Genomic DNA, 25,692 nt, shown 5'->3' with positions numbered 1-25,692 from the left:
GATGCAGCAGAAGGTGTCCACTTTTAGACTTTGGGTGCTGTGACCTCCAAGTGGTGAGGACTTTGGGAAGACAGTCATTCACATACCATTCAGCATTGACTGTACGGGTGTCCAAGGTCACAGAGGTGAGATGCCCCATTTTCGTAAAAAAAAAAAGTGCCACCATCTTCTTTCCGAAGCTCCGACTTCGTCAAACTTTTGTGGGTGGTTCCTCTTTGTTTCAGGGTCATAATGGTAGACCCATGTCTTCGGACTGCCCTCCATTAAATTTTTCTAGCATGAAATGATACCAGTCCACTCTCTCCTTCTTTTGGCTTTCTGTTAGAGAATGTGGCACCCAACGGGCACATAAGGCCTAAATAATTGCTGCTCTTGACCCAATATTTAAGGTCCTTTCAATGTCACAAAATGTAAGATCTGCTTTGATCATTTCCCTCACAGCATCGTTTTCTTGGGTCGCAGCTGTTGCTGGGCGACCGGGACGAGGTTCATCTTCAATTGACTGCCGACCCCTTGAAAATTCACGAAACCAATTTCCAACTGTGACTCTAGAAGGGGCAGCCTCACCAAAAATGCGCAGCAAAGAAGAAACGGCATTCTTCGGCACTTAATTTATTTTTATAATCATAAAAAGTCATTGCTCGAAAATCACGGCGTGACAGATCCATCTTGCACCGTATCTGACTCAGCTCTGCCTGTGCTTTCTTCCCTCGCTGTGGAGGAACTACCGCTAGGAGGGGTTGCGCGCGCATGTTTCAAGGTCGAAAAACATTGCTCTTTCAAATGAAAATAATCCCATTGTCCTCAGAATTATGGTTTATGCGCTGCTAAAAACTTTCGGCATAACCTTCGCCCCCTTAAGTGAATTGGTCATTTGAGAAATCCCCACATGTCCTAAGATTTTTTAAAAAATAACTGGCTTTAAGTTGCACCAACACAGATAGGTCTTATGACGACGACAGTATAGGAAAGAGCTAGGAATGAGAAGGAAGCAGCCGTGGCCTTAATTAAGGTACAACCTCAGCACGTGCCTGGTCTGTAAATGGAAAAACAAGGACAACCATCTTCAGGGCTGCCGACAGTGGGATTCAATCCTAAGAAGTAACTTCTGAAAAAAGCAAATAAAACTGTCTGCCTACCATCAGATAAGAAAGAAGGAAAAACTTCATTAATGGACTTTCAAGATAAATGACATTTCTGTGGAAAGTAAATTATGCAAATCTTACCTCGTATTACTTGTGGAAGAGTGAAGTGTTCAGTGCCAAAGCTAGGGTCCTATATGCTTGTCCCTAGACACTACTTTACTTTTATAACCTAATATCATAAATCGAGTGACATTTTCCGTACCTCCTGCAGCAAGTATGTACCACTGCCACTGGCTGATATTCAAGGAATATGACTTTACTCCCAGAATTCAACACAGATTTCATTTCCAACTACTGCACAATAAAATCTCCTAAACAATGTCTTTGATGTTAGGCAAATGATCTGACATGACAGAGCACCGCCACGCTACAGGGGCACACTCCCTTCGAGAGGCTATATGCTATGCACCCCTGACGTCTTACAACAATGGGTTTTGTCACTAGTCAAGATGTGCACAGACCATTAAAGGAATGCTTCAGAAACTGGAACAGTTGGCATCACTTTGTAGGCAGTAATCAAATTGCTAGCAACAAAAGACAACCATGCTGTAATGAGATACATTACAATGCAGTGGACCATCTAGAAACTATTCTGCAGGTCCTATACTGGAGTTCTATCAAAAAGAAAATTAAATCAAAATGTAAAATTTATAGTCAATAATGAATGAACCCAAGGTATTTCTCTGAATTCTGCACAGGCTTCCTCATAGATGATGATGATGCTTGTTGTTTAAAGGAGCCTAACATCTAGGTCATCGGCCCCTAATGGTACGAAATGAGACAAAATGTAATGACAATTTGAAAGTCCAAAATTCATCCACTGACCAGAATTCAAAACGTGATAATGAAGAATTAATATGAATTTAAAGTAATCAGCGGATCCAACTGACAATACTGAAAGTTAAAAATAATTCCAAAATTGATCCACAGATTAGAATTCAAAGAGACACCTATGAACAATGATTATGAACTTAAAACAACCCACCTTCCCAGAAACTACCTTAAAACAATAGTATTACTGACCAAGGGGCTGCTTCCAAAGCACAATCCTGAATCGATGATGCTTGTTTTATAAAGGGATCCAAAATTTAGGTCAATTGCCCCTCATAATGGTCCAATGACAGACTATTTATATTGGTATTATTAATGGTACTGATCGCTAGTAAAGTAGAACCATGGTATTTCTCATGTAGTGGTACTAATCGTAAGTAATGTAGACTCACATAATGGCGCCATTCATAGGCAACACAAACCAATGGTGTTTTGTAATCAAGGGTGCCGGTATTCCCATGGTGCTCCTCACATAGTGGGTACTAATCACAAGCAACGCAGACCCACAGTGCCGCTCATGTAGTGGTACTAAACACAGGCAACGCCCAGACCCGTGGTGTTTTTCACATAATGGTACTAATCACAGGCAACATAAGCTGGTGTGTTCTGCATATAGTGGTACTAATCACAGGTACTGTAAACCCACAGTGAACCACTCTCTGCTGCTACTAATCACAAACCTATTGTGTACCTAACATAGTGGTACTACTTGCAAGTAAAGGCGACTCATGGTGCACCCCACGTGACGGTACCAATTGCAAGTAGTTTCATGGTTCCAATTCAGTCATCCCTTGGTCGCCCCTTTTAGTCACCTCTTACGACAGGCAGGAGATACCGTGGGTGTATTCTTCATCTGCGTCTCCCACCCACAGAGGGTAGAGAGAGAGAGAATAAGGGATCCGTCACTTCAAAAAATGAAGTAATGGATGAAGAAAGGCAAGGGCCACAAAGGGTGTGAAAAAGACTTCCTAGGCCTCAAATGCTCTAATACCATCGGCGTCAGAAATGAACAAGAGTTGAACAAGGGAGGTCGGACAGGATATATGAAAGTGAGGAGCCTGGCACAAGTAGTAAGTGGAAGCAATGCCAGGACTCAGCTAAGGGCCCTGTGGTTGCCAATCCATTTTCCCAAATTGAGAGCCCCTATGGCCACTTTTAGTCACCCCTTACAAAAGGCAGGGGACACCGTGGGTGTATTCTTTGTCTGCGTCTCCCACCCACAGAGGGTAGTCTTCCTCGCAGTACAAGAACCTAATGATAGCTCCATTTTCAACAAAAACTGAGTTTCTCAAATGATCAATTTAATTAAATATTAATATAAAAACAGTTATGAATGTTATGACTACCTTTTTTTTAAATTCCTTAGCATTTTCTTTAACATACTCTGTATTTTACAAAAGTACAATATGATGATGCTTGTTATGTTGCAATATATTCCAACTTACCTATAAGGAGTAACATTGGGCCAACTGCTGCCTCTCCCTTCAATCTGTTCCTTTTTCAAAATCTCCAGAATGGAATGCCTGAGTTCATTCGCATTTTCATGTTTTTCAATTTCAACACCCATATGACCAATATTAGCTCCAGCTGGAAAGAATTTGAGAGCTGGATAATGCATTATCTCATATTCTCTACACAATGGATTATTGTCATCTGCTGCACAATCTATTGCTGCTATCTTCACGACACTTTTCCAACCTAAAAGAAAGATTCACAAAATAAAAAATCCAATGTTCACAGTTCAAAGTACACAGAGTAAGTAGAAGTGAGAAAGAATGAAAAAATATTATGACAAAAACAGGTACATAGAAAATATTTTTAGATGACTATTAATTTAAGGAGCCTGAGGAACCTAAGAGCAGAGTTTCAGGCTATTCTTGGGAATGATAAATAATAATAATGTTACTGGCTTTATGTCCCACTAACTACTGTTTCAGTTTTTGGAGATGCTGAAGTGCCAGAATTTTGTCCCACAGGAGTTCTTTTACGTGCCAGTAAATCTACAGACACAAGGCTGACATATATGAGCACCTTCAAATACCACAGGCTGAGCCAGGATCAAACCTGCCAAGTTGGGGTCAGAAGGCCAGCGCCTCAACCGTCTGAGCCACTCAGTCCGGCTCTTGGGAATGAAATCAGAATTGTTACTAAAGCAATTAATTAATTTTAAAAATATAAAGCAATCAAATTAATTTAAAATATATAACAAGAGCATGGTAAATTTCTAAGATAAGATAGTCCATCAATGCTTTCACCGAACAACTAATATTGAAACAATAATGACAGTTTCCATGTGAAGATGATTTGATACCCAACTCAATTCTCTTACGAGGATCATAACTGAGCACACCAGATCAAACACCTCTCTACTGGCCCCCAGCCTTAAGCAACATGACATTATCAAAGTTGCGAAGATAAAATGCTCTTCCAAGGGAGTATCATAAAGTCAAACTCAACTTCAACTAGCATATTCACCACGATATCTGCGCTGTAGAGAAATCATTCAAGATCTCTATGCCCTGCCCCAATTCTATTAGAAAAATAAATTCAGCATCAACAACATGTGGTTAAGACATGGAATGAAACCTGTTTCCCACGAACTTACAAGAGATCAGCTGGCATGAAATTATCACACCCTGTATGGAAAACACTTAACTGCACAGACATGTTCAAGTAGGGTAATTTTCTCATTTTAGTGTAAATGTGACACTGAAATTCAGACCATACATTGCATTGTGCTGCAAGCAGGGGCCCAGGAAAACCATAGCAATTACTATGCTGGCATGCAAACAGCACTTGCATGGAGAGAGGGACTGGACAGCAAAAACAACTTTTTTTATTTTTTTATTAACTTGTTGGCTTAAATATTCATATAAATAAGTTTAGTATTATACCAGCATGTTGTACCTGCAGCTTCGCCTGTGTTTATTAATTCAACCGCTACATGTTTTTAAACCATTTATTTAAAAGCAAAATAAAAAAGATATATTTACTGCATGTTACTATATAAATTGCATGAAATACATTATTTTTATCATAATGTTGATACTTTCAATGCTTAAGATACAAGTTGGTGGATAACACAAAAAATAATCATAAATAAAAAAACAATATAAAAGACCCTATTATATATTTTTAAAAAAATTTTCCTTATAGAGCTTCTGGATAAGCTATATTAAGTGTCTTTCCACTTGGAGCTAAGATGTATAGAATATCTGCCTTTCCAACTCTTGAACAACCCACGTACAGTTGACAATTGGAGAAACACAGTTTCCAAAGATGGAGACCTACAACTTTAAGTGAGTGTCCTTATGTGTTGCTGATGCACATTGCAAAACTGAAAGAAACAGGGAACTTCAGACGTCTATATTGAAACAGTACATCCAAAGAGATGATTTGAATCCAAGGAATGAATACTACAGGCCCACAGCATGTCCAGTAATGATGTTTCAATAATAATTCGGCATCAGTTTCTAACCGAGAGTCTTGTTCCATTGCAGAGGGAAGGTGGATTCATATTCCTGAGAAGGATGAATGGTGCCACAATCGTCAGCTCCAAGATACTCTAGCGTACTCCAGGCAACTCCAAGTTGTTCAAAAACCCTGTTGCGTAGTTGACAGACTCGTCTGTATTACATGTCATGTCGACAGACATGCCCGTAAATGTTGCTTGTTGATGATGCTGACAGCTTAACTTCTTGGAGCATGAATTTCTCTTTGACACAGCCAAGTGTGATCGATGAAATGCAGTGTGCACCGACGACCTTCGATGTTAGGCCCCTTAAAACAACAAGCATCATCATCAGCAGCAAGAAATGCAGTGCCCACCTGACAAAAGTTTAAGATCTCTGCATGGCATAGATTTGGCTAGGCATCGCACACTTACACACAGACAAACACTTCTGGATATCACAGACTGAACAAAAATGGCTTCCTATGCCATGGATCTAAAATGGCACCTTGACTGATATATGTATTACCATTTCTAGCTTTTTATTATTATTATTATTATTATTATTATTATTATTATTATTATTATTATTATTTATAGTACATAACACAATATGTTCATGTTTTATTGCTCTCTAAATGTAGGTATGTCCAACCCTTGTCCCATTTCTCTATGGGGTTGGGTATGAAGTCAGATGAATCTTTGTAGCGATTTTTTTACGACCGGATGCCCTTTCTGATGTCGATCTCATCAGAGGAGTTAATGAGATGAAATGAATGATGTGAACAGTAGGAATGGAGAGGTGAAACCCATGCTGGCTCATAAACTACTCCTGTCAAATAGCACCAAGGGGTCTGCTCAAGTCTTTACGTCCCTATCCGATGGACGAATAACCATCAACAGCATAATATGCCCTCACTCCACATGAGCACTGCGAAAAGGTTTCGAATTTAATCCAGGCGTTTAGCACGCAATCTAGTGATTAGAAATGATATACCACCACCTCTCCTACCCTGTCAGCCAACATTCCAACAGTGAATTTTTTCGACCAATGAAACTCGAATCGGCTAACCACTGTGTCAGACCATATAGACTTCGTGCCTTAACGATCATGGCCACCAGGCGGGCTTTATATGTTTCCTCTAAATGTGATTTACATGTTCCCTCTAAATAAAATAATAAAATACAGGACTGAGTTGGCTGAAAGAAAATATGGTTCACATTTTATTAACGCTGTAGCGAAAATCTCATATTCCCTAAAATTTTAAATGAAATGAATAACGGGTAAATAAATAAGTAAATAAATAAATAAATAAATAAAAAATGTCATATAAAGAAAGAAAGCAGATCTCTCTACCCGTCTGTCTGATAGGTCATCAGCCCAGAGGCTGGTTGAATCCTCAAATGGCACCACCAAAGGTTATGCGGTTATAAGGAAACCCCAAAAACCAATGGCAGCACCAAAATGAGGCGTACTACTTGTATCAGATTAATCTAAGAATACACCTACGTTAACAATTTCAGATCTCTACTTGCCGTATAATTTGGTTGGGGATCATACACATATGCACAGACACTTCTGGATATTATAGATAGATAGTGTTACTTCGGGGTATAGTTCTTATAATGCCTCCACATGTGTATACGGTAGAGAAAAGGGTATTCATTTAAGATAATTATGTGAAAAGTCCTGCAGGGAAGTAGTTCGGTGATTTGTAACACAATTTCTAAGTGTACGCCCTCCACATAGAGAGAGTGTGCAGAAACTTGTAAACAAATTGAGAGGAACTGGTTCTTTACTCGATAAGAAGCAAAGTGTTAAAAAATGTGTACTTAACAAGCAAAAAGTGAATGAAATTGCAGAAAGATTAGAACATATGTCTACTAATCCTAGATGACTTGGACTAGAAGCCGGGGTTTCGAAGAGCTCAGCATGGCGGGCTAAGAAATTATTAAAATTTAAAACGCTTAAAAGATAAAGTGTATGCAAGAAACCCTTACTAGTTGGACGAACTGAAAGAACATATCCGGAGAGAAATAGCCTCAATTATAGAAGATTAACTTATGTGTGCGAACTGGAGTTTCCTAAGACGATGCCACAAATGTGTGGATGGAGGAGGAGAACATTTCCAACATCTCCTGTTATAAGGTATGAGCTTATATTCTCAATTCTTGATTACTAATTTTCTTAACTGTAATTATCTCATGTCATGCACGGATAAAGTGAGCGAAGTACTATCTTTGCTGCTACGCCGCAGAGCGGGGAGTGATAAGTCAACAAGAGGCAGATAAGCTAGGCGCGCTAAAGTTGCCATTTACTGTGTGATTTTTACTCTTGAGTTTTCCTGCCTGTCCATTACCTCATATGTAACAGTATAGACCCACCCCCAAGGTGGAGGGAGAGAGGGGGAAGTGTGGGTATTTGGTACCGGTGAGCATTCTGTCCTCCTGTGCCAGATCTGATAGGGAAATGAGTATAAGAATAATAGGTATATGCAAGATGATATTAATAGTGATGATTAAGGGGCGATTTCTATGAGGACATCAGTCATGTTTGTTGTAAGAGCTTTATTTTGATTTGATTTCTAACTACGTAAAAACATACATGTAAGTCTTCTGCAGGAAACTGCCTTGAAAAGTCATATTTTGCACCTTTCTGACCTATTACTCATGTTGTTTGAGTCATCAGTCCGTAGACTGGTTTGATACAGCTCTCCATGCCACCCTATCCTGTGCTAACCTTTTCATTTCTACATAACTAATACATCCAACATCTGCTCTAATCTGCTTGTCATATTCGTATCTTTGTCTACCCCTACCGTTCATACCACCTACACTTCGCTCAAAAACTAACTGTACAAGTCCTGGGTGTCTTAAGATGTGCCCTATCATTCTATCTCTTCTTCTGGTCAAATTTAGCAAAATCGATCTTTCACCAATTCGATCCAGTATCTCTTCATTCGTGATTTTATCTACCCATCTCGCCTTCAGCATTCTTCGGTAACACCACATTTCCAAAGCTTCTATTCTCTTTCTTTCTGAGCTAGTTATCGTCCATGTTTCACTTTCATATAATGCCACGCTCCAGACAAAAGTTTTCAAAAACATCTTTCTAATTCCTATATCAATGTTCGAGGTGAACAAATTTCTTTTCTTAAGAAAGGCCTTCCTTGCTTGTGCTAGTCTGCAGTTTATGTCCTCCTTACTTCTACCATCATTAGATATTTTACTACCCAAGTGACAATATTTATCTACTTCCATTAAGACTTCACTTCCTAATCTAATATTTCCTGCATCAGCTGACTTTGCTCGACCACACTCCATTACTTTGGATTTGATTTGATTATTTTCATCCTGTATTCCTCATCCAAGACTCTGTCCGTACCATTCGGTAAGTTCTCCAGATCTTTTGCAGAGTCAGATAAAATAACATTATCATGGGCAAATCTCAGGGTTTTGATTTCCTCCCCTTAGACTTTGATTCCCTTTCCAAACTACTCCTTGATTTCCTTTATCGCCTGTTCTATGTAAACTCTGAAAAGGAGAGGGGACAAACTGCAGCCTTGCCTCACTCCTTTCTGGACTGCTGCTTCTTTTTTAAAGCCCTCGATTCTTATCACTGCAGCCTGATTTTTGTATAGATTGTAGATAATTCTCCTTTCTCGGTATCTGATCTTGATCACCTTCAGAATCTCAAACAGCTTGGTCTAATCAACATTTTCGAATGCCTTTTCTATATCTACAAAAGCCATGTACATGGACTTGTCTTTCTTAATTTGGTCCTCTAAGATCAGGCATAAAGTCAGGATTGCTTCACATGTTCCCACATTTCTTCTGAAGCCAAATTGATCTTCTCCCATCAGTTTCAACTTTTCTTTCCATTCTTCTGTAAATAATACGTGTTAAAATTTTGCAAGCGTGAGATACTAAACTAACGGTGCGGTAGTTTTAACACTTGTCAGTACTAGCTTTCTTGGGAACAGGTATAACAACATTCTGCCATAAATCAGATGACACTTTTCCTGTATCATACATCTTACACACTAAACGAAATACCCTCTCCATGCTGGTTTCTCCTAAGGCAGTCAGTAGTTCTGAGGATATGTCATCAATTTCTGGTGCCTTGTTCACTTAGGTCTCTCAAAGCTCTGTCAAATTCCGACCTCAAAATTGGGTCTCCCATGTCATTTCAGCATCAACAGCCTCTTCTTGTTCCAGAACCCTATCAGCTACTTTGTACCTTGATACAACTGTTGGATATGTTCCTGCCATCTTTCTGACTTGTCTTTTTTCCCTAGAAGTAGTCTTCCATCTGAGCTTTTAATATTCATATTCCTGTTTTTCCTTTCTCCAAAGGTTTCCTTGATTTTCCTATATGCAACATCTACCTTTCCTAGGACCATACAACCTTCAACATCCTTGCACTTCTCTTTCAGCCATTTTTCCTTAACTGTCCTTCACTTTCTATCTACTTCATTCTTTATTCGCCTAGGGGTATTATTTTCTGCCTTCCTCATTTTCTGCATTCTTGTACTTTCGTTGTTTGTCAATCAGGTCTAGTATCTCTTGAGTTATCCATTGTTTCTTACTTGACCTTTCCTTTCTTCCTATCTTTTCTTCAGCAGCCTTACTGATCTCATTCTTCAGGACTGACTATTCTTCCTCTACTGTGTTTCCTTCATACTTTTCATTTAGTCCTTGTGTTACATGTTTCTTGAAACAATCTCTCACGCTCTTTTCTTTCAACTTGTCTACATCCCTGCATTCCTTCCTTTCTTCAATTTCAGATGGCATTTCATGACCAACAGGTTGTGGCCAGAGTCCACATCTGCTCCTAGGAAAGTCTTGCAATCCAACACCTGGTTTCTGAATCTCTGACTGATCATCATGAAGTCTATTTGATACCTTCCAGTGTCTCCAGGTCTTGTCCATGTATACAGCCATCGTTTGTGGTGTTTGAACCAAGTGTTAGCAAGGACTAAATTATGATCAGTGCAGAATTCAACCAGTCGGCTTCCTCTTTCATTTGCTTGTCCCAATCTGAATTCTCCTACTATGCTAACTTCTCTTCCTTGGCCTACCTCTGCATTCCAGTCTCCCATCACAGATTTTCGTCGCCTTTTACATATTGTATTAAGTCTTCTATCTCTTCGTATATTCTTTCGATTTCTTCTTCATCTGCTGAAATAATAGGCATATAGACCTGCACTATTGTGGTGGGCATTAGCTTGGTGCCTGTCTATCTTGACAACAATAATCCTTTCACTATGCTGGTCATAATAGCTTACCCACTGCCCTATTTTCTTATTCATTATTAAACGAACTCCTGCATTTCCCCTATTTGATTTTGTGTTGATAATTCTGTAGTTGCCTGACCAAAAATCCTGCTCTTCCTGCCAACGTACTTCACTTATACCAACTACATCTAACTTTAGTCTGTCCATCTCCCTTTTCAGATTCTCTAACCTACCACAATGATTCAAACTTCTAACATTCCATGCTCCAACACGCAGTGTCAGTATCCATCTTTCTGATGATCTCTCGTGTCATCCCCACCTGGAGATCCGAATGGGGGACTATTTTACCTCCGGAATATTTTATCTGGGAGGAAGCCATCATCAGCACATCATTCATACAGAGAGAGCTGCATGTCCTCGGAAGTTAGTTACGGCAGTAGTTTCCCATTGCTTTCAGCCGTGTATCAGTGTCAACATGGCCAATCCATGTTAAGTAATATTACAAGACCATATCAGTCCATCTAGACTGCCGCCTTTGCAACTTCCGAAAGGCTGCTAACCCCCTTTCAATGAACCATTCGTTAGTCTGGTTTCTAGACAGATACCCAACCGATATGGTTGCATCTACGGCTCGGCTATCTGCTTCATTGGGACACGCAAGCCTCCCTACTGTGGCAAGGTCACATGGTTCCCAGGGGAGGATATTGGTCATATTTCTGCTTAATGCTATACAAAAGTCATATTCCACTGCATTTTATATTACAGGTATGAGAGTTTTTGTAACAAACCTTCATATATTACTACAGCAACAGGTTGATGGCGTCTTTCTGCGGATAGAATATTTCTAAACTTTAATCTAATTTTAGCAGGCAGTATTAAGAGCATGGACAAAGAAAGCTTATTGGAAATTCCGAATGAGCACAACCTTGACAGTGAAAGAGAGTAGTCTGAATAAGACAGCTTGGTTTGGGGCACTTTACTCTCACTCTTACCTCAATGGTCATGTTGCATCGATCGTTGTTTGCATAAAAAGCGAGGGCAACTGAACTAACTTCCACCCTTCAACTGTCGTTTTGAGATTGTAACTTCAGTCTTCAGTGTGATCTCAACATGCCTAACAGTGAAATTTATAAGGAAATTAAGGTATTAGGAGCAAGAAAAGCTACAGGAGTTGACGGCATTAGTGGAGAATGGGATGGACTATTATACCTCCTTAAGATTTACACACTAGGGTCCAAAAGTTAAGCATAAACACTAAACGAGGCCATACCGCCTGATAAGAATGTCAGACGGATTGCTGAACAAATGAAAGCTGACTCACACACCATATATCACACAACTTGTCCAAAACAAACGGCAACCCCTGAGACAGCTGCAAGCTCTTCCGACAATTGTCTTGCATGTGCACTCCGATTTCATCGGGCGGTTAGGGCCAGATATCGGTCCTGTTGTGGGGTGGTTACCCTTGGTCGACCTGGTACTGGCCTACGACTAATATCTCCTGTGTCTCAAAATTGTAAAATTGTTTCCAAAGCCTGCGGCCACGGCCGCTTCCTTCCCATCCTAGCCCTTTCCTGTCCCATCATTGCCATAAGACCTATCTGTGTCGGTGCGACGTAAAGCAAAAAAAAAAAATAACAAAGCCTGGAAATGACACTTTGTGGCACGTTCAAGGATACGGCAACTTCGGCCTGTGTCTGGCCTGCTTCCAGGCAGCCGAGTAGTTTACCCTGCAAAACGGGATCCAAATGGCGTCAATGTGCCATTATATTGTCATGTTCACTAAGAGGCTACACTCCTCACACTATAACAGGGCAAACACAACTGAGGGAATATGGGGTGCAGACACTGGCTGTGTTTACCTTGTGGTTGGAAGGTGCACATGTCGTGCGATTTGCGGTCTATTTCCTGTTGCCCTGCTTACTCGTAACTTATGCTTAACTTTTGGACACTAGTGTATTTGATTATTGGCTACATAATGGGGTCACACGTGTTTAGAGCATAATAGGCTGGCTTAAAACTAGGCAGTTTGGTTTCAGGGCAGGATACTCTTGTGAAGCTCAGCTCACTGGTATCCAGCAGGATTTGTAAGAGGTTTTAGACAAGAGTGAACAGCTGGATTATATAGTGCAATAGACTTGTCTAATGCCTTTGACAGAGTAAATCATGATATGAAAATGAGAAAAATACAACCGGATAAGAGGGTAGCAGATTGGGTGAAAGCTTTCTGGAAGTTCAGGAGGCAGTGAATAAGAGTAGATGGGTCACGATTGGAACCTCAGTAAGTGGGGAGGGGTGTACTGCAGCGCAGTAAAGTAGCACCTATACATTTTTATATTAAGACCTCATAAATTAGACTTTTTCAGATGATTTAGCTGTATATCTTTCTTGCCAGAGCCAAAGAGTATAAGTCAAAAGCAGCTGCATTTCATGCCATAAGTTTGAAGTTTTAAAAACATAGAGAATATTACCTAACGCCAATGCAGCCCAGAATTATTATTATTATTATTATTATTATTATTATTATTATTATTATTATTATTATTATTATTATTATTATCCAATCTGCAGCACATATACTGTACCAGGCACAGCTGTTGGAATAAGGAGCATGGGAAAGGTCTAGGTAGTGTTCGGTCCTTAGGAGCCGGTACAGAGAAAGGAGTTTGCGGAGCGAAATAATAGATGTTATTTTGAAAAATTAAAATTTATTCAAATGACTTGGTGTATAAATAACTTCATTATTATTTCGCATTGACATTTAGAAATTAATTGGAAATATTTTCTGTCAAAATTATTCTTGAATGTTTCAATAAAAATTTGAATTTTGAAAACTCTTGCGATAAAATGAAAGTTAAAAAAGAAATTATTTTCTTCATGAATTTTGGTAAAGTAAAAATCACCTCTAGAATGTTCTGGAATAATCACCTGTAGTCTCTCTAGATTATTCTCTTGTAAGACCTACAGCCTTTCTAAATCATTCTCTGGTAAAACCTGCAGTCTTTCTAAGATGAACACTTCACAATATTATTTGAATAACCTACAGTCTTTCTAAGATGAAATTACTTTATATTTCCTGTATGCCGTATGTTTAGTCATCAGCCCAAAGGCTAGTTGGATCCTCAACAGCTCCACCATCAGCTGTCATAGATCACTGAAGAGGCGTACTAGGGAAATGAGGAGTGAGGTAGTTTCCCGTTGCTTTCATCACTGAGCCAGACGTTGCTATTACATATCAGTCTGCCAAGCCAACTGAAATGCATGCACCAACCAACCCTATGAGCAACAGTTTCACACCATTCATAGCAGGGACTGACTTCAAAAGGAATGGCGTTACTAGCATCGCTCATACCTCAGTCACTTTCATATTGTCAAAGCCAAGTATAAGACAGAGACAGATCAATGAAAGTAACAAAATTGCTATAGCCTATACCAGAAGACATAGTGCACTGTAAACACTAGGTCCCACCAGCAAAGGCACTTAAAATTTCCTATAGTCTTTTTAAATTATCACTTGAAATTAAATTATCACCTGAAAGTATATTATCACTTGAAAGTATATCACTTGATGTTAAATTAGCACTTGAAAAAAAACTTGAAAAGAATAAAGTGCCTTTTCAGGAAGTTTGTAAATGTCTAGTGCTATGAATGGTTTCAAAATAATCACTGCTTTTAACAGTTCAAAAGTTTAAAGTTTAAAGCTAAATGCACTCATATCACCTGAATGTTCATGACACTGGAGCTGGGGAATGCGGTTCTACGACCAGCATCTGGAACTCCTACGATGTTGTGAACACCACGTTGTACCACATACCATATCCCATGTTACACCACATACCATCTCCCACGTCCAGTTAGGTGTTAGGTTGATATGAGGATTAAACACCCGGTGAAGATTTCTCGTGTCACTTAATTGTGAAGACACACGAGAAAGTTCAATTGACGATTACTTGTGAGTGTTAAAAATAGCACTATCTGATCAAGTGAATATTAGCTATTGGCTTTACGTCTCACCGACACAGATATGTCTTATGGCGACGATGGGACAGGAAAGGAAGCGGCCATGGCCTTAATTAAGGGCTGCCGACAGTGGGGTTCGAACCCACTATCTCCCGAATACTGGATACTGGCCGCACCTAAGCGACTGCAGCTATCGAGCTCGGTGTGAATATTAGCAAGTCACTGGTAAACAGTACTCAGAATCACACTTTGAATCACAGTCTGTTATGTAAAATTCAAAGTAAGAATCACACTTAGGTATAATTATGGCTTTTGAGTGAAATTAAAGCACAGTCTGAAACATTTGTGGTTTCGAAGCACACATCACTGTTCGAAAGTTTCCACAGTTTTGGGTATTCACACTTTCTAAGCATAGTCAAGTAATACGAGTTTTCATAACACTGTTCATATAATTTACACTATTTACACATGATAATGTTTCTGTCAGTCAGAACACGTTATACTTGGTTCAAAATAAAACCTGAAGTTCAAAGCTTATCGGAATATCAAGTGCTAGTTCAGTCCATGTACTATACACGTAAGATGCGTTCAAATGATCCTAATTATTACTAACACAAATATTAAGGGGATTTTATGTGTTATTTCATTTTACTTGCATTAATATTTTATGGAATTGCCATAAAATGTCCTTAAGTTTTTTGAGATCACTGTTCAAATACAAGTAATATTTGGGGAAAACTGTCCCCACTCGGTTACGACAAATACTAAGTTCCGAGTTCTGACGTGTCACTGTCCAAAGTTAAACACTCATTCTAGCACATGCTGAAATTTTACTAAGTTTGGAGATGTCACCGGAAATATTAGAGTTCAACTTAGAACATGCTGGATTTTTTCTAACTCCGTAGCACTGCAGAAATTTTATATGTATGTGTGTATGTTCAGTCCGACAGCGATGCCGCTGGTGGGATCCTCAACAGCTCTGCCATCAGCTGTCATAGATAGCCTAGGCATCACTGAAGAGGCGTACTAGGGAAATGAGGAGTGAGGTAGTTTCCCGTTGCTTTCCTCAAAGAGCCACAGTTGCTATTACATATTAGTCTGCCAAGCCCACTGAAATGCATACACCAATCAACCCTATGAGCAACATTTTCACACCATATCATAGCAGGGACTGGCTGCATTAGGGTTGGTATTACTAGCATCGCTCATACCTCAGTCACTTTCATATTGTCAAAGCCAAGGATAAGACAGAGACAGATCTATGAAAGCAATAAAATTGCTCTAGCCTATTTTTTTTTTTTTTTTGCTAGGGGCTTTACGTCGCACCGACACAGATAGGTCTTATGGCGACGATGGGACAGGAGAGGCCTAGGAGTTGGAAGGAAGCGGCCGTGGCCTTAATTAAGGTACAGCCCCAGCATTTGCCTGGTGTGAAAATGGGAAACCACGGAAAACCATCTTCAGGGCTGCCGATAGTGGGATTCGAACCTAGTATCTCCCGGATGCAAGCTCACAGCCGCACGCCTCTACGCGCACGGCCAACTCGCCCGGTGCTCTAGCCTATACCTGAAGACATAGTGCTCTGTAAACACTAGGTCCTGCCAGCAAAGGCATATAAATTTTATAAGTCACCAAAAATACTAGAGTCCATCTTAGTACACGCCGGATTTTTTCTAAGTCCGTAGCACTGCAGAAATTTTATAAGTACGACGACTAACTTCGCGTAACGTGACAAAGTTTCAGGTTCAACACCTGCACACGGCGACCATACAATCCGTCATAGTCGAGTTGTAGATTGCAACTGATAATACCTCTCTCTCGTTGTGGTTCTTATATACCCGAAGTCGAGGCTGGCTGCCTGCTTCTCGCGAAAAAATATATGTTTCCTTTCCACCTCAATATCTTGAAAATCTGTAGGTCAATTTTCTTGAAACTTTGGCCAGTTTGCATTTAAAATGTGGGCTGTACGGTGATGTACTTTATTATTTTGTAGCTAAAAGGGTTTAGCAGATATAAAAAATATTATAGCATTCTCTGGATTAGCGAGCTGGCTGCACGTGGAGATTACGTCATCCAGCATGTTCCCCGCCTGTGACGTAACGCTCTCCCTCTCATACACATAGCTTGCAATTGTGTCTAGAATATTCACCTCACACCCTGTCTTCAAGTGCTAGTGCCTTCATGTCGCAAATAAATTGCAAATTAAAGATAAAATGTGCCAAGCCGTAGGCATTCCTGGTACAATATATTCTGAGAGAGAGAGTTCAGTAGTAGGCTATGTGCCCATACTGGTTTTCACCCTACCCCTACCTAATTATCACCACCAGCACCACCACCACCACACACCCAAACCTGCAGGAAAAAAAAAGAAAAGTAAACTCACATTCTGGTTCTGAGAGGTGCAGTTCATTTAAAGCACACCCCCAAACTAGATTCTCTCCACATTTCATCAATCAACCAATCAATCAAATCACCACTGATCTGCATTTAGGGCAGTCACCCAAGTGGCAGATTCCCTATCTGTTGTTTACCTGGACTTTTCTTAAATAATTGCAAAGAATTTGCAAATTTAACGAATATCTTCCTTGGTAAATTATTCCAATCTCTAACTCCTCTTCCTATAAATTAATATTTGAGTCTATTTGTCCTCTTGAATTCCAATTTTATCTTCATATTGTGATTTTTCCTACTTTTAAAATCACCACTCAAACTTATTTGTCTACTAATGTCATTCCACGCCATCTCTCCACTGATAGCTTGGAACAGACCACGTATCTCACTTAGTTTACAAAAGGAGTACATTTATTGTTCAACCTATTCAACAGACCACTTAGTCAAGCAGCTTAGTCTCCTTTCTCTGAAGGAGAATGTGTGCAACATTTTTGTAATGCTACTCTTTTGTCGGAAATCACCCAGAACAAATCAGGCTGCTTTTCTTTTGATTTTTCCAATTCTCGAATCAAGTACTCTAGTTGGGGTTTTACCAGACACTTTTATGCCTTCTCCTTTACATCCTTACTAAAACCTCTAAATACTCTCATAACCATGTGCAGAGATCTGTACCTTTTATTTACAATACTGTTTATGTGATTACCCCAATGAAGATCTTTCCTTAAGGAGCATACTTACAGTGATCCCCACAAGAAACTTTCCCCTCATCAACGCAGTGATTAAAACTGAGAGGGCTTTTCCTATTGGTGAAACTCACAACCTAACTTTTAACCCTGTTTATCATCATACCATTGCCTGCTGTCCATCTCATAACATTGTCGAGATCTTTTTGCTGTTGCTCACAATCTTGTAACTTATTTATTGCTCTAACAGTATAACATCATCCGCAAAAAGCCTTACCTCTGATTCCAGTTCTTTACTCATATCATTTATATATATAAGAAATCATAAAGGTCCAATAATACTGCTTTGAGGGATTGCCCTCTTAATGGTTACAGGATCAGATAATGTTTCACCTACTCTAATTCTCCGAGTTCTATTATCTAGAAATATAGCCACCCATTCAGTCACTCTTTTGTCTAGCCCACTGTAGAGAGTTTGAAATGAATAGGCCTACATCAACATATTTCAGAAAATTGTATTTTTATGTTTTAATAATATTGTTTTCTTCTGCTTAATGTTGAAAATTAAACCAGCGACTTGTACTGTGAGGACCCTATATCTTCTTCTTCCTCCACCACTTTTCCCACCCCTGTGGGGTCGCGCGTGTGAACTATGTTGCACATGTGGATTTGGTCCTGTTTTATGGATGGATTCCCTTCCTGATGCCAACCCTATATGGAGGGATGTACTTACTATTGTGTGTTTCTGTGGTGGTTGGTAATGTACTGTGTTGTCTGAATATGAAGAGGAAAGTGTTGGGACAAACACAAACATCCAGTCCCCAGGCCAGAAGAATTAAAATCCCTAACCCGGCCGGGAATCGAACCCGGGACCCTCGGAACCGAAGACCTCAACGCTGACCATTCAGCCAGCGAGTCTGACTGTGAGGACCCTATATAACATAACTTATAGTCCCTGACACAAAAGATATAGAAAAAGTGAACTGTTTAGAGGAGTGTAAAGTATTGCAGGGGGATCTGGACAAAATACATATCTGGACTCAGAAAAATGGGATGAAAATTAATGTTGAAAAAACTCACCCACTTAGTTTTGGGAACAAGTCATGCAGGATAGTGGGCAATTACAAAATGGCTGGGGAATTGATACATTTTGAGGCACTTAGGGGTCACATTAGGGAGTTGCAAATTTCACTGGGGAGGACATATATGGTATTTGGTCAAAAAGGCATTTAGATCACTGCATATGGTAATAAGGATGTTACAAGGAGCAAGCATGGGCATAAAAGAGATTGCATATTTAACACTTGTAAGATCTCAACTGGTGTATGCTCAAGGGGTATGGGAATCATATCAAGAATTTTTTTATGTAAAACATTGGAGCAGATATAGAGGAAACCAGCTAGGTATGTGATGGGAGATCAGTGTTAGTAGTATTGTGCTATGGAAACTTGGGTGGGAAAGTATAAAAGAAAAGAGGTTAAGAGCAGGGGGCGGGGCAATAATATGTATGAACGTGGTATATACAGGGGAAAGTGCATGAGATGATATTGGAAAGAGACTGAAGAATGAAGGGGTTTATAGGTGTAGGTCTCATCGTGAGTTTCAAATAAGGTTAAGCCAGTAACTGAGGAAATAGGCCTATTAATTTGTGGGAAGGGGTGAAAGAAAATGGAACAGCTTACCAATGGACATCTTCAACCCTTTCCTAAGAGATGTACATTTATTCAAATGTAGAATGAGGTCTCAAGGCAGGAGAACTCAGCAGGAGATTATATTATCAGTAGTATGGTGTGCATAAATTGTATTATGATTTTGCCACTGTGGAAAGTACCCCATATTCAAAATAAATATTCTGATTCTAAAAGGGATATGTTCATAGAGTGTGCAACAGAAGCAAATCATTCAAGAACTTGGGGAATGGATTTTTTGTAGTGATTGTGTTATTTTATACTGTAAACTCTGTGAAATTATAGTATTGGCTAAAAAGCATTTTAATGTCCAAAAAACATTGTGATACCGGTAAGCATTGAAGGTGTTTAATAAGATATTCTGCCAAGAGAACAGGCAACATCTGCTTTTTGAAGGAGCTTGCTAAAATATGGTCTCATTAGATAACACTTCAGAATTTTGTGAGAATCTCTGCACGATGATGGTTACTGAGGCGTTCTTAATGCCCAATGAGTACTATTCTACACGTACGCCTCACATCTATTTTATTTTTCTGGAACCGTTAAAGTTGGAACTGTTCATCTTATTCTGGCCGTGGACATGAGAATTATTTTTCTTATATATATTTATCTATATTTTCTATATTTATTACTTGTTTACTTGGCAACTCAACCTGTACTGTACTGTACTGGTCTGACATCTGGTGCCAGTGGCACGAACTCCGGTGATTGCCCCATATCGAGCATATTGTATACCATGGCTACGTGAGGCGAGACGCTATGTTCTAAAAGTCAGTCATTGTCAGCATGCAATGGAAGGAGCTCTGCTCCACTACATCAAGATCTCTTCAAGAATGAAGCTAGCCTAGTCTAGGGCTATAGTACTTGACACCGGCTGAATGTAAATGATCTCCAGCACCGTCAAAAAGGATTTCTTCATTTATTGTTCGGCTGGTTTCTCTTAATTGCACAGTGAGGGGTGTCTTCTGACTTGGCAGTAAGTTACTCTTCACTCCAATTTGAAATTATCACCGTGAGCATTTCGCAAGTATGAACACTACAAACGTGAATCTTATTTTGTGCGACCAGAAGTTTTCTCATGTGTTTAAAGTGCATTTGAGCATTAATATGTGAAAAAATTTACACAATTTTATTATGAATATTTGACTACAATATGTGCAACCTTCAATGTATGTGTGTGTGTTAAAGAGATATTATGTCACATTCTTCTTCCCTGGTAAAATGAAATGGCGTATGGCTTTTAGTGCCAGGAGTGTCCGAGGACATGTTCGGCTCACCAGGTGCAGGTCTTTCGATATGACACCCGTAGGCGAACTGTGCATCGTCATGAGGATGAAATGATGTTGAAAACAACACATACACCCAGCCCCCGTGCCAGCGAAATTAACCAATGATGGTTAATATTCCCGACCCTGCTGGGAATCGAACCTGGGACCCCTGAGACCAAAGTCCAGCATGCTAATCATTTAGCCATGGAGCCGGACTCCTCCCTGGTATAAATGCTTTATGATTTAGTTTAAACGTGCTCTTGCAAACTTGACGGAAGATCTGAACCTTAATAGGTGTTTTGAATTCTATACTACTATTTTCTGATTTGTTAAGGTGTATATTTTTCATATTTTACTTTCATCCCATCCAGCAGTCATGTTAATTTCTTCTTCTTTTTCCTATTATTTTTTCTTTGGTGTGTGTTTCCCCTTATTTTAATTTTGTGTGAGCTGTGTGCTCTGATTTGGTAAAAAAAAGATTTATTACGGTTTATCATTATTATTATTATTATTATTGTTCTGTGTAAGATTTTATTTCATTTAATAATCTCAGATATGGTATTATACTCAAAACAAATTTGATTCAATTCTTATAATTGCAAAGCTTGAATTGTAGTTGCTTTCTTGTCATTGTTAACTTACATAATTTTTGTTTTGGGCTTATTATCCCATCTGGGTTTTATCTTATCTCATCAATATGTGTTTTGTTGTCAAGTTGCATGGCATGAATTTGGGGAATGGACATGGGAGTGATCTGGACCGTCTACCTTTTTGGTACATTCTAACATGAACTTAATGGTGTATTAAGTTTTTAAGTGGTTATTAATTGTAATGCTGTGTGTTTCTTCCAAGATTTTGTGAAGTTTATCTTCTTACTGGATATCTCCTTGCTATTTTGATGGGGTATTTCGGGTGATTTACAGTAAGTGAAAGTTGAGAAATTCAAGCTCGTAATGTTGTGTATTTGGATTGTGAACTTTTCTACCCTAATCAAGGTTCTGTGAATGTCTATTAATACCAATGAATTGTAATTTACTTTAAAAATAATAATGGAAGGATTTTAATTTATTTGATTAAAAGGTTTTTTAAGGAGGATTCCTTTAATATTCTCCACTATGATTATTAAAAAAATAATTCTGTTTTGTTCAAGGTACTATTGATTTAAACTCAAGGTTTTAAATGAACTTAATTTACTTTTCATTTATCCTCAGTCCAATGTTCGGCTTACAGCTGTGGAAATCTGTGTCGAAATCAACACAACTAGAGAAAACCATTGTCAGTGAACACTATGAAATAGCCAACTGTGAAGCATGGGGGTGGTAGGTGGTAGTGTTATGGTTACGGATTGTTTCGGTAACTAAGGTGGGAGGCTTGGTGGGAATGGAAGGTATCTTTAGGAAGGAGCTGTACCATCTGGAACTTATTGGAAGAGGATTTATTCTGCAGCAGGACAATGACCCGAAACATATGTCGAAGCTGAGTAAGAAGTATGTAAGATACAAAGAATCATCAGCAGTTCTACAAGTATAATGACTTGGCCCCCTCCGTCACCCGATTTATCACCCATCTAGTAGTTGTGGGTTGAATTCTACTGTAAGGCAAAACAATCTTCTGTCAACAGTTGTGAAGATCGCTGGTGTGTAAGTTATATTCATATTTATTTATTATGAATTTGGATAATTATAGACTGCTTAAAACTTAAGACTACAGTATACAAATGTTCAGGTAAGAGAGCTAGCATACCTCTAGCCATCTAGTCTCTAGTCACCATTTCTACACAGGTCCTTTTCCTTATACGAGTTCCCATTCAAATCAGTTTTGATTATGATGCAGTATTTTTCTTCCCAGAACTACTTCATACGTTGGCTGATAGCTTGCCTCTGACAATGCTGCTGCAGCAACTGTTTAAAAAATAACGGATAACCTGGACGGAGTGTAGCAAACACTAACTCTTCTTGAGAAAGGCAGTACAATAGAACATAAAACTGCATGAATTCAATAGCAAATGCACATTAAATTCCAAGATGCATGTACCATACAACTCTTCACTTACTACAAAAGGAGCACTAGAAGTGATGCAAGATCACAAAACTTCTGTAACACCACCATGATGACTAGATCAATGGAGTTTGTTTGTTTGTTTGTTGTTGTTTAAAGGGGCCTAACAGCTAGGTCATTGGCCCAATAAATGGAGTTTGACACTCCAGAAGTTATGGACTACAGCCAATAGAACTGATGCTGACAAGAAGTTCAATACAGATCAAAAGTGATTTGAATATGAACCCATATTTAAAGAAAAAGTATTTGTGTAAAAATGGTGACTGGAGACATGACGACTAGAGGTATGTAATGTATTGTATCTACAACCAACTCCTATAGACTACTATTCAGAAGTTTTTCCTCCATGTAAGTGGCAGTGATTATTGTTTTAAGAAGTACAACTGGGCAACCATCCTCTGTTATGTAACACTAATTGAAATGAAAATGGAAGAAAGCTGACACATCGAAGACTGAGCGAGTTTTACGTGCAGTTAGGTTCACGTAGCTATAAACTTGCATTTGAGAGATGGTGCGTTTGAATCCTACCATCAGAATTGAGTAATCATGTTTATTTAATTTTAAAATCTACTGTTGTGACACAAGGAGTGGTGGACTGTTGGTTATTTTCAAATTCCTACTAAATGGCTGCCAGCTTCATGTAAGAAGCATATAAAATTTGTAAATGAAGTTGTTTCATTAGATTATGTTTATAATAGTGTTGTACACACTTGTATGTTGTAAGCATTTGAAATAGTATGGGCTCACAATGCTGTAGTAGTGCTTGTTGAATCATAAGTGCTGCCATATGGCAACGCTAGGCATTTATAGCCTACTCAGTAAAATTTCTGCAGCTGTCAGATCATGTTACTTTATCCTAATTCATACATCTTCCTTGCAGGAAGGGATTTTCCCTTTCAGAAGCACTGGATATGCTAATGACTGAAGATCTCAATGGTGATATTTTAGTGGAACCACCTGATGTAAGTGTAGTTACAGATGAGGGCGCCTGGTGATGAAGATGATGTCGGGCTTATTGATAATCTCAGTTCTTGACAGTTACATGCCAGTGCTGAAATGAAGCTTGTAAATAATGAAAGAATTAGGATTAGTTACGATGGTGAAAGTGAGTTACCAGAGGACGAAGTGCCTTTTGTGTCTACTGATGCAAGATCTGTTTCAATACCTGAAACTGCAAATGAGCAGGTAACTGACAGAGAAAATAATAAATCAAATTACAAACCAAGATAGACCGAAGGGGCTAATTTTGATATAGGGTGACTTGAGATTTCTGGAGCCTAATTACAGCAAGTACAAATCCATGAATATTGTTGATATTTTTGAATTGTTCGTGGATAACTAGCTGATTGAACATTCAGTTCAAGAGATCAGAAAGTATGCAATGTTTTAAATTTTACAGACCCACAAATAACTTCTGATGAAATTTGTTGCTCTATCACCATATTTTTCATTTCTGGATACAATAAGTTACCCTCCAAGTGTTCCGTTTGGGACATACAGGATGATACAAAGACAGGAAAACATTGTCATTCTCTATCTCTGTGCCTAACACGCAAGTAATGAGGGAAGGCTTTTATCTACCTCAAAAAATATTGGCTACTATAGTTACTCTATAGTGTGTAACCGCATCTGAAGTTCTTTGGTTCTCTGCTTTGCTATTTTTGAGTTTATTATATGTTCCAGTGAGAGTTTTGTTTTGATAGGCAAAAAACTAACTCTCTGTACTGCAAACAAATAGATTTTCCTTTATTCAATAATTCTATTTCTTTAGCTGTGATGTGAATAAAAAGTTATATTCCATATCTATATATATAAAATGTGAGTTTTGTCTGTACATTGCTCAGAATTTGAAAATAATGGTATTTCTGTATCAGTCATGTCCACAGTAAGAAGGAAATGCACTTTTTACTTTTCCATAATTTCTGACTGTCCGTCTGTCTGTATGTACACACATCAAGAGAAAAGGGCTGAAGAGAATTTAATGAAAATCGGTATGTAAAGTTGGGGGAAGAGCCACTACAATCTAGGCTATAAATAGTTTTATTCACGCTGAGTGAAATGGTAGTTTAGGGGAAGGCCTAAAATTTAATTCTCAAATATTTATATTATTAGTGCTCCTATTGATAAATACTACACAACGAAAGTTATATAGAATTAAATTTCTGATCATTTAGGGCCTATGTAATATATTTTTACCGTACCGGCTATGATAACACGGTTATTCATGAATTTGTGTTTTTGTAAGTCCATATCAACGCCAAGCCATGAGAAAATGGGTTAACAGAATGTAATGAAAATCGGTATATAGTTGGGGAATAAGAAACTACAGTATAAGCTATAAACAATTTTGTTCACCCTGGATGAAATAGTAGTTTAGGGGAGGGGGGCGTGTTCTGCCCGAAGGCAGATCCGAACCTCCGAAGAGGTGTACCTGAGCCAGAGTTTATGTACGCTAGGGTGGCCAGTTCCTTTCCGCTCCTCCATTTCCTTACCCCCCACCAACAGCGCGTGGCAACCCACCCACTTCTCAACCACGCCCAATGTTGCTTAACTTCGGAGATCTCACGGGATCCGGTGTTTCAACACGGCTACGGCCATTGGCAGTTTATGGGAAGGCGCCTAAAATTTAAATTTTAAATACCTGGTAAGATAACAATATAATAATAATAATATATAAAAATATATACCAATATAATAATGCTCTTTAGGACCTACTCACCTGATGAGTTAAACTGAGCACTGTCCCTGCATTTCAGGAGGCCATAACCCTTAGGGGATTCACATGGCTAATTTATCATTATTATTATTATTATTATTGTCCTATTGGTCCTATCGAAAAGTACCACATAGGCTAACAAATGTTATAGAGTATACATTTTCTGATCATTTATGTTTTATTCAGTTTTACCGCACCGTATATGATAAGAGTGGTATTTCAGAGTCGGAAGAAAACTAAATGCGAAGGCCTACAATATCGAAC

The 25,692-nt window shown here is 38.9% G+C and overlaps 1 protein-coding gene across 2 annotated transcripts in view; it reads right to left on the bottom strand.

Annotated features, from left to right (window-relative positions):
- LOC136879190 (sulfhydryl oxidase 1) overlaps nt 1-25,692 on the bottom strand; it is a 64,518-nt gene that overhangs the window by 29,274 nt on the left and 9,552 nt on the right. For both annotated transcript variants that reach the window (XM_067152963.2, XM_067152962.2), the window contains exon 2: nt 3,422-3,674. In XM_067152963.2, the coding sequence (XP_067009064.2) occupies nt 3,422-3,674 (253 nt within the window). The remainder of the gene's footprint in view (nt 1-3,421; nt 3,675-25,692) is intronic.

The sequence above is a fragment of the Anabrus simplex genome, chromosome 8, assembly GCF_040414725.1.
Source record: "Anabrus simplex isolate iqAnaSimp1 chromosome 8, ASM4041472v1, whole genome shotgun sequence".
NCBI classification, from domain to species: Eukaryota; Metazoa; Arthropoda; class Insecta; order Orthoptera; family Tettigoniidae; genus Anabrus; species Anabrus simplex.
Note: the sequence above shows the minus strand (reverse complement) of the source record. Positions and strands in the feature narration are given on the sequence as shown.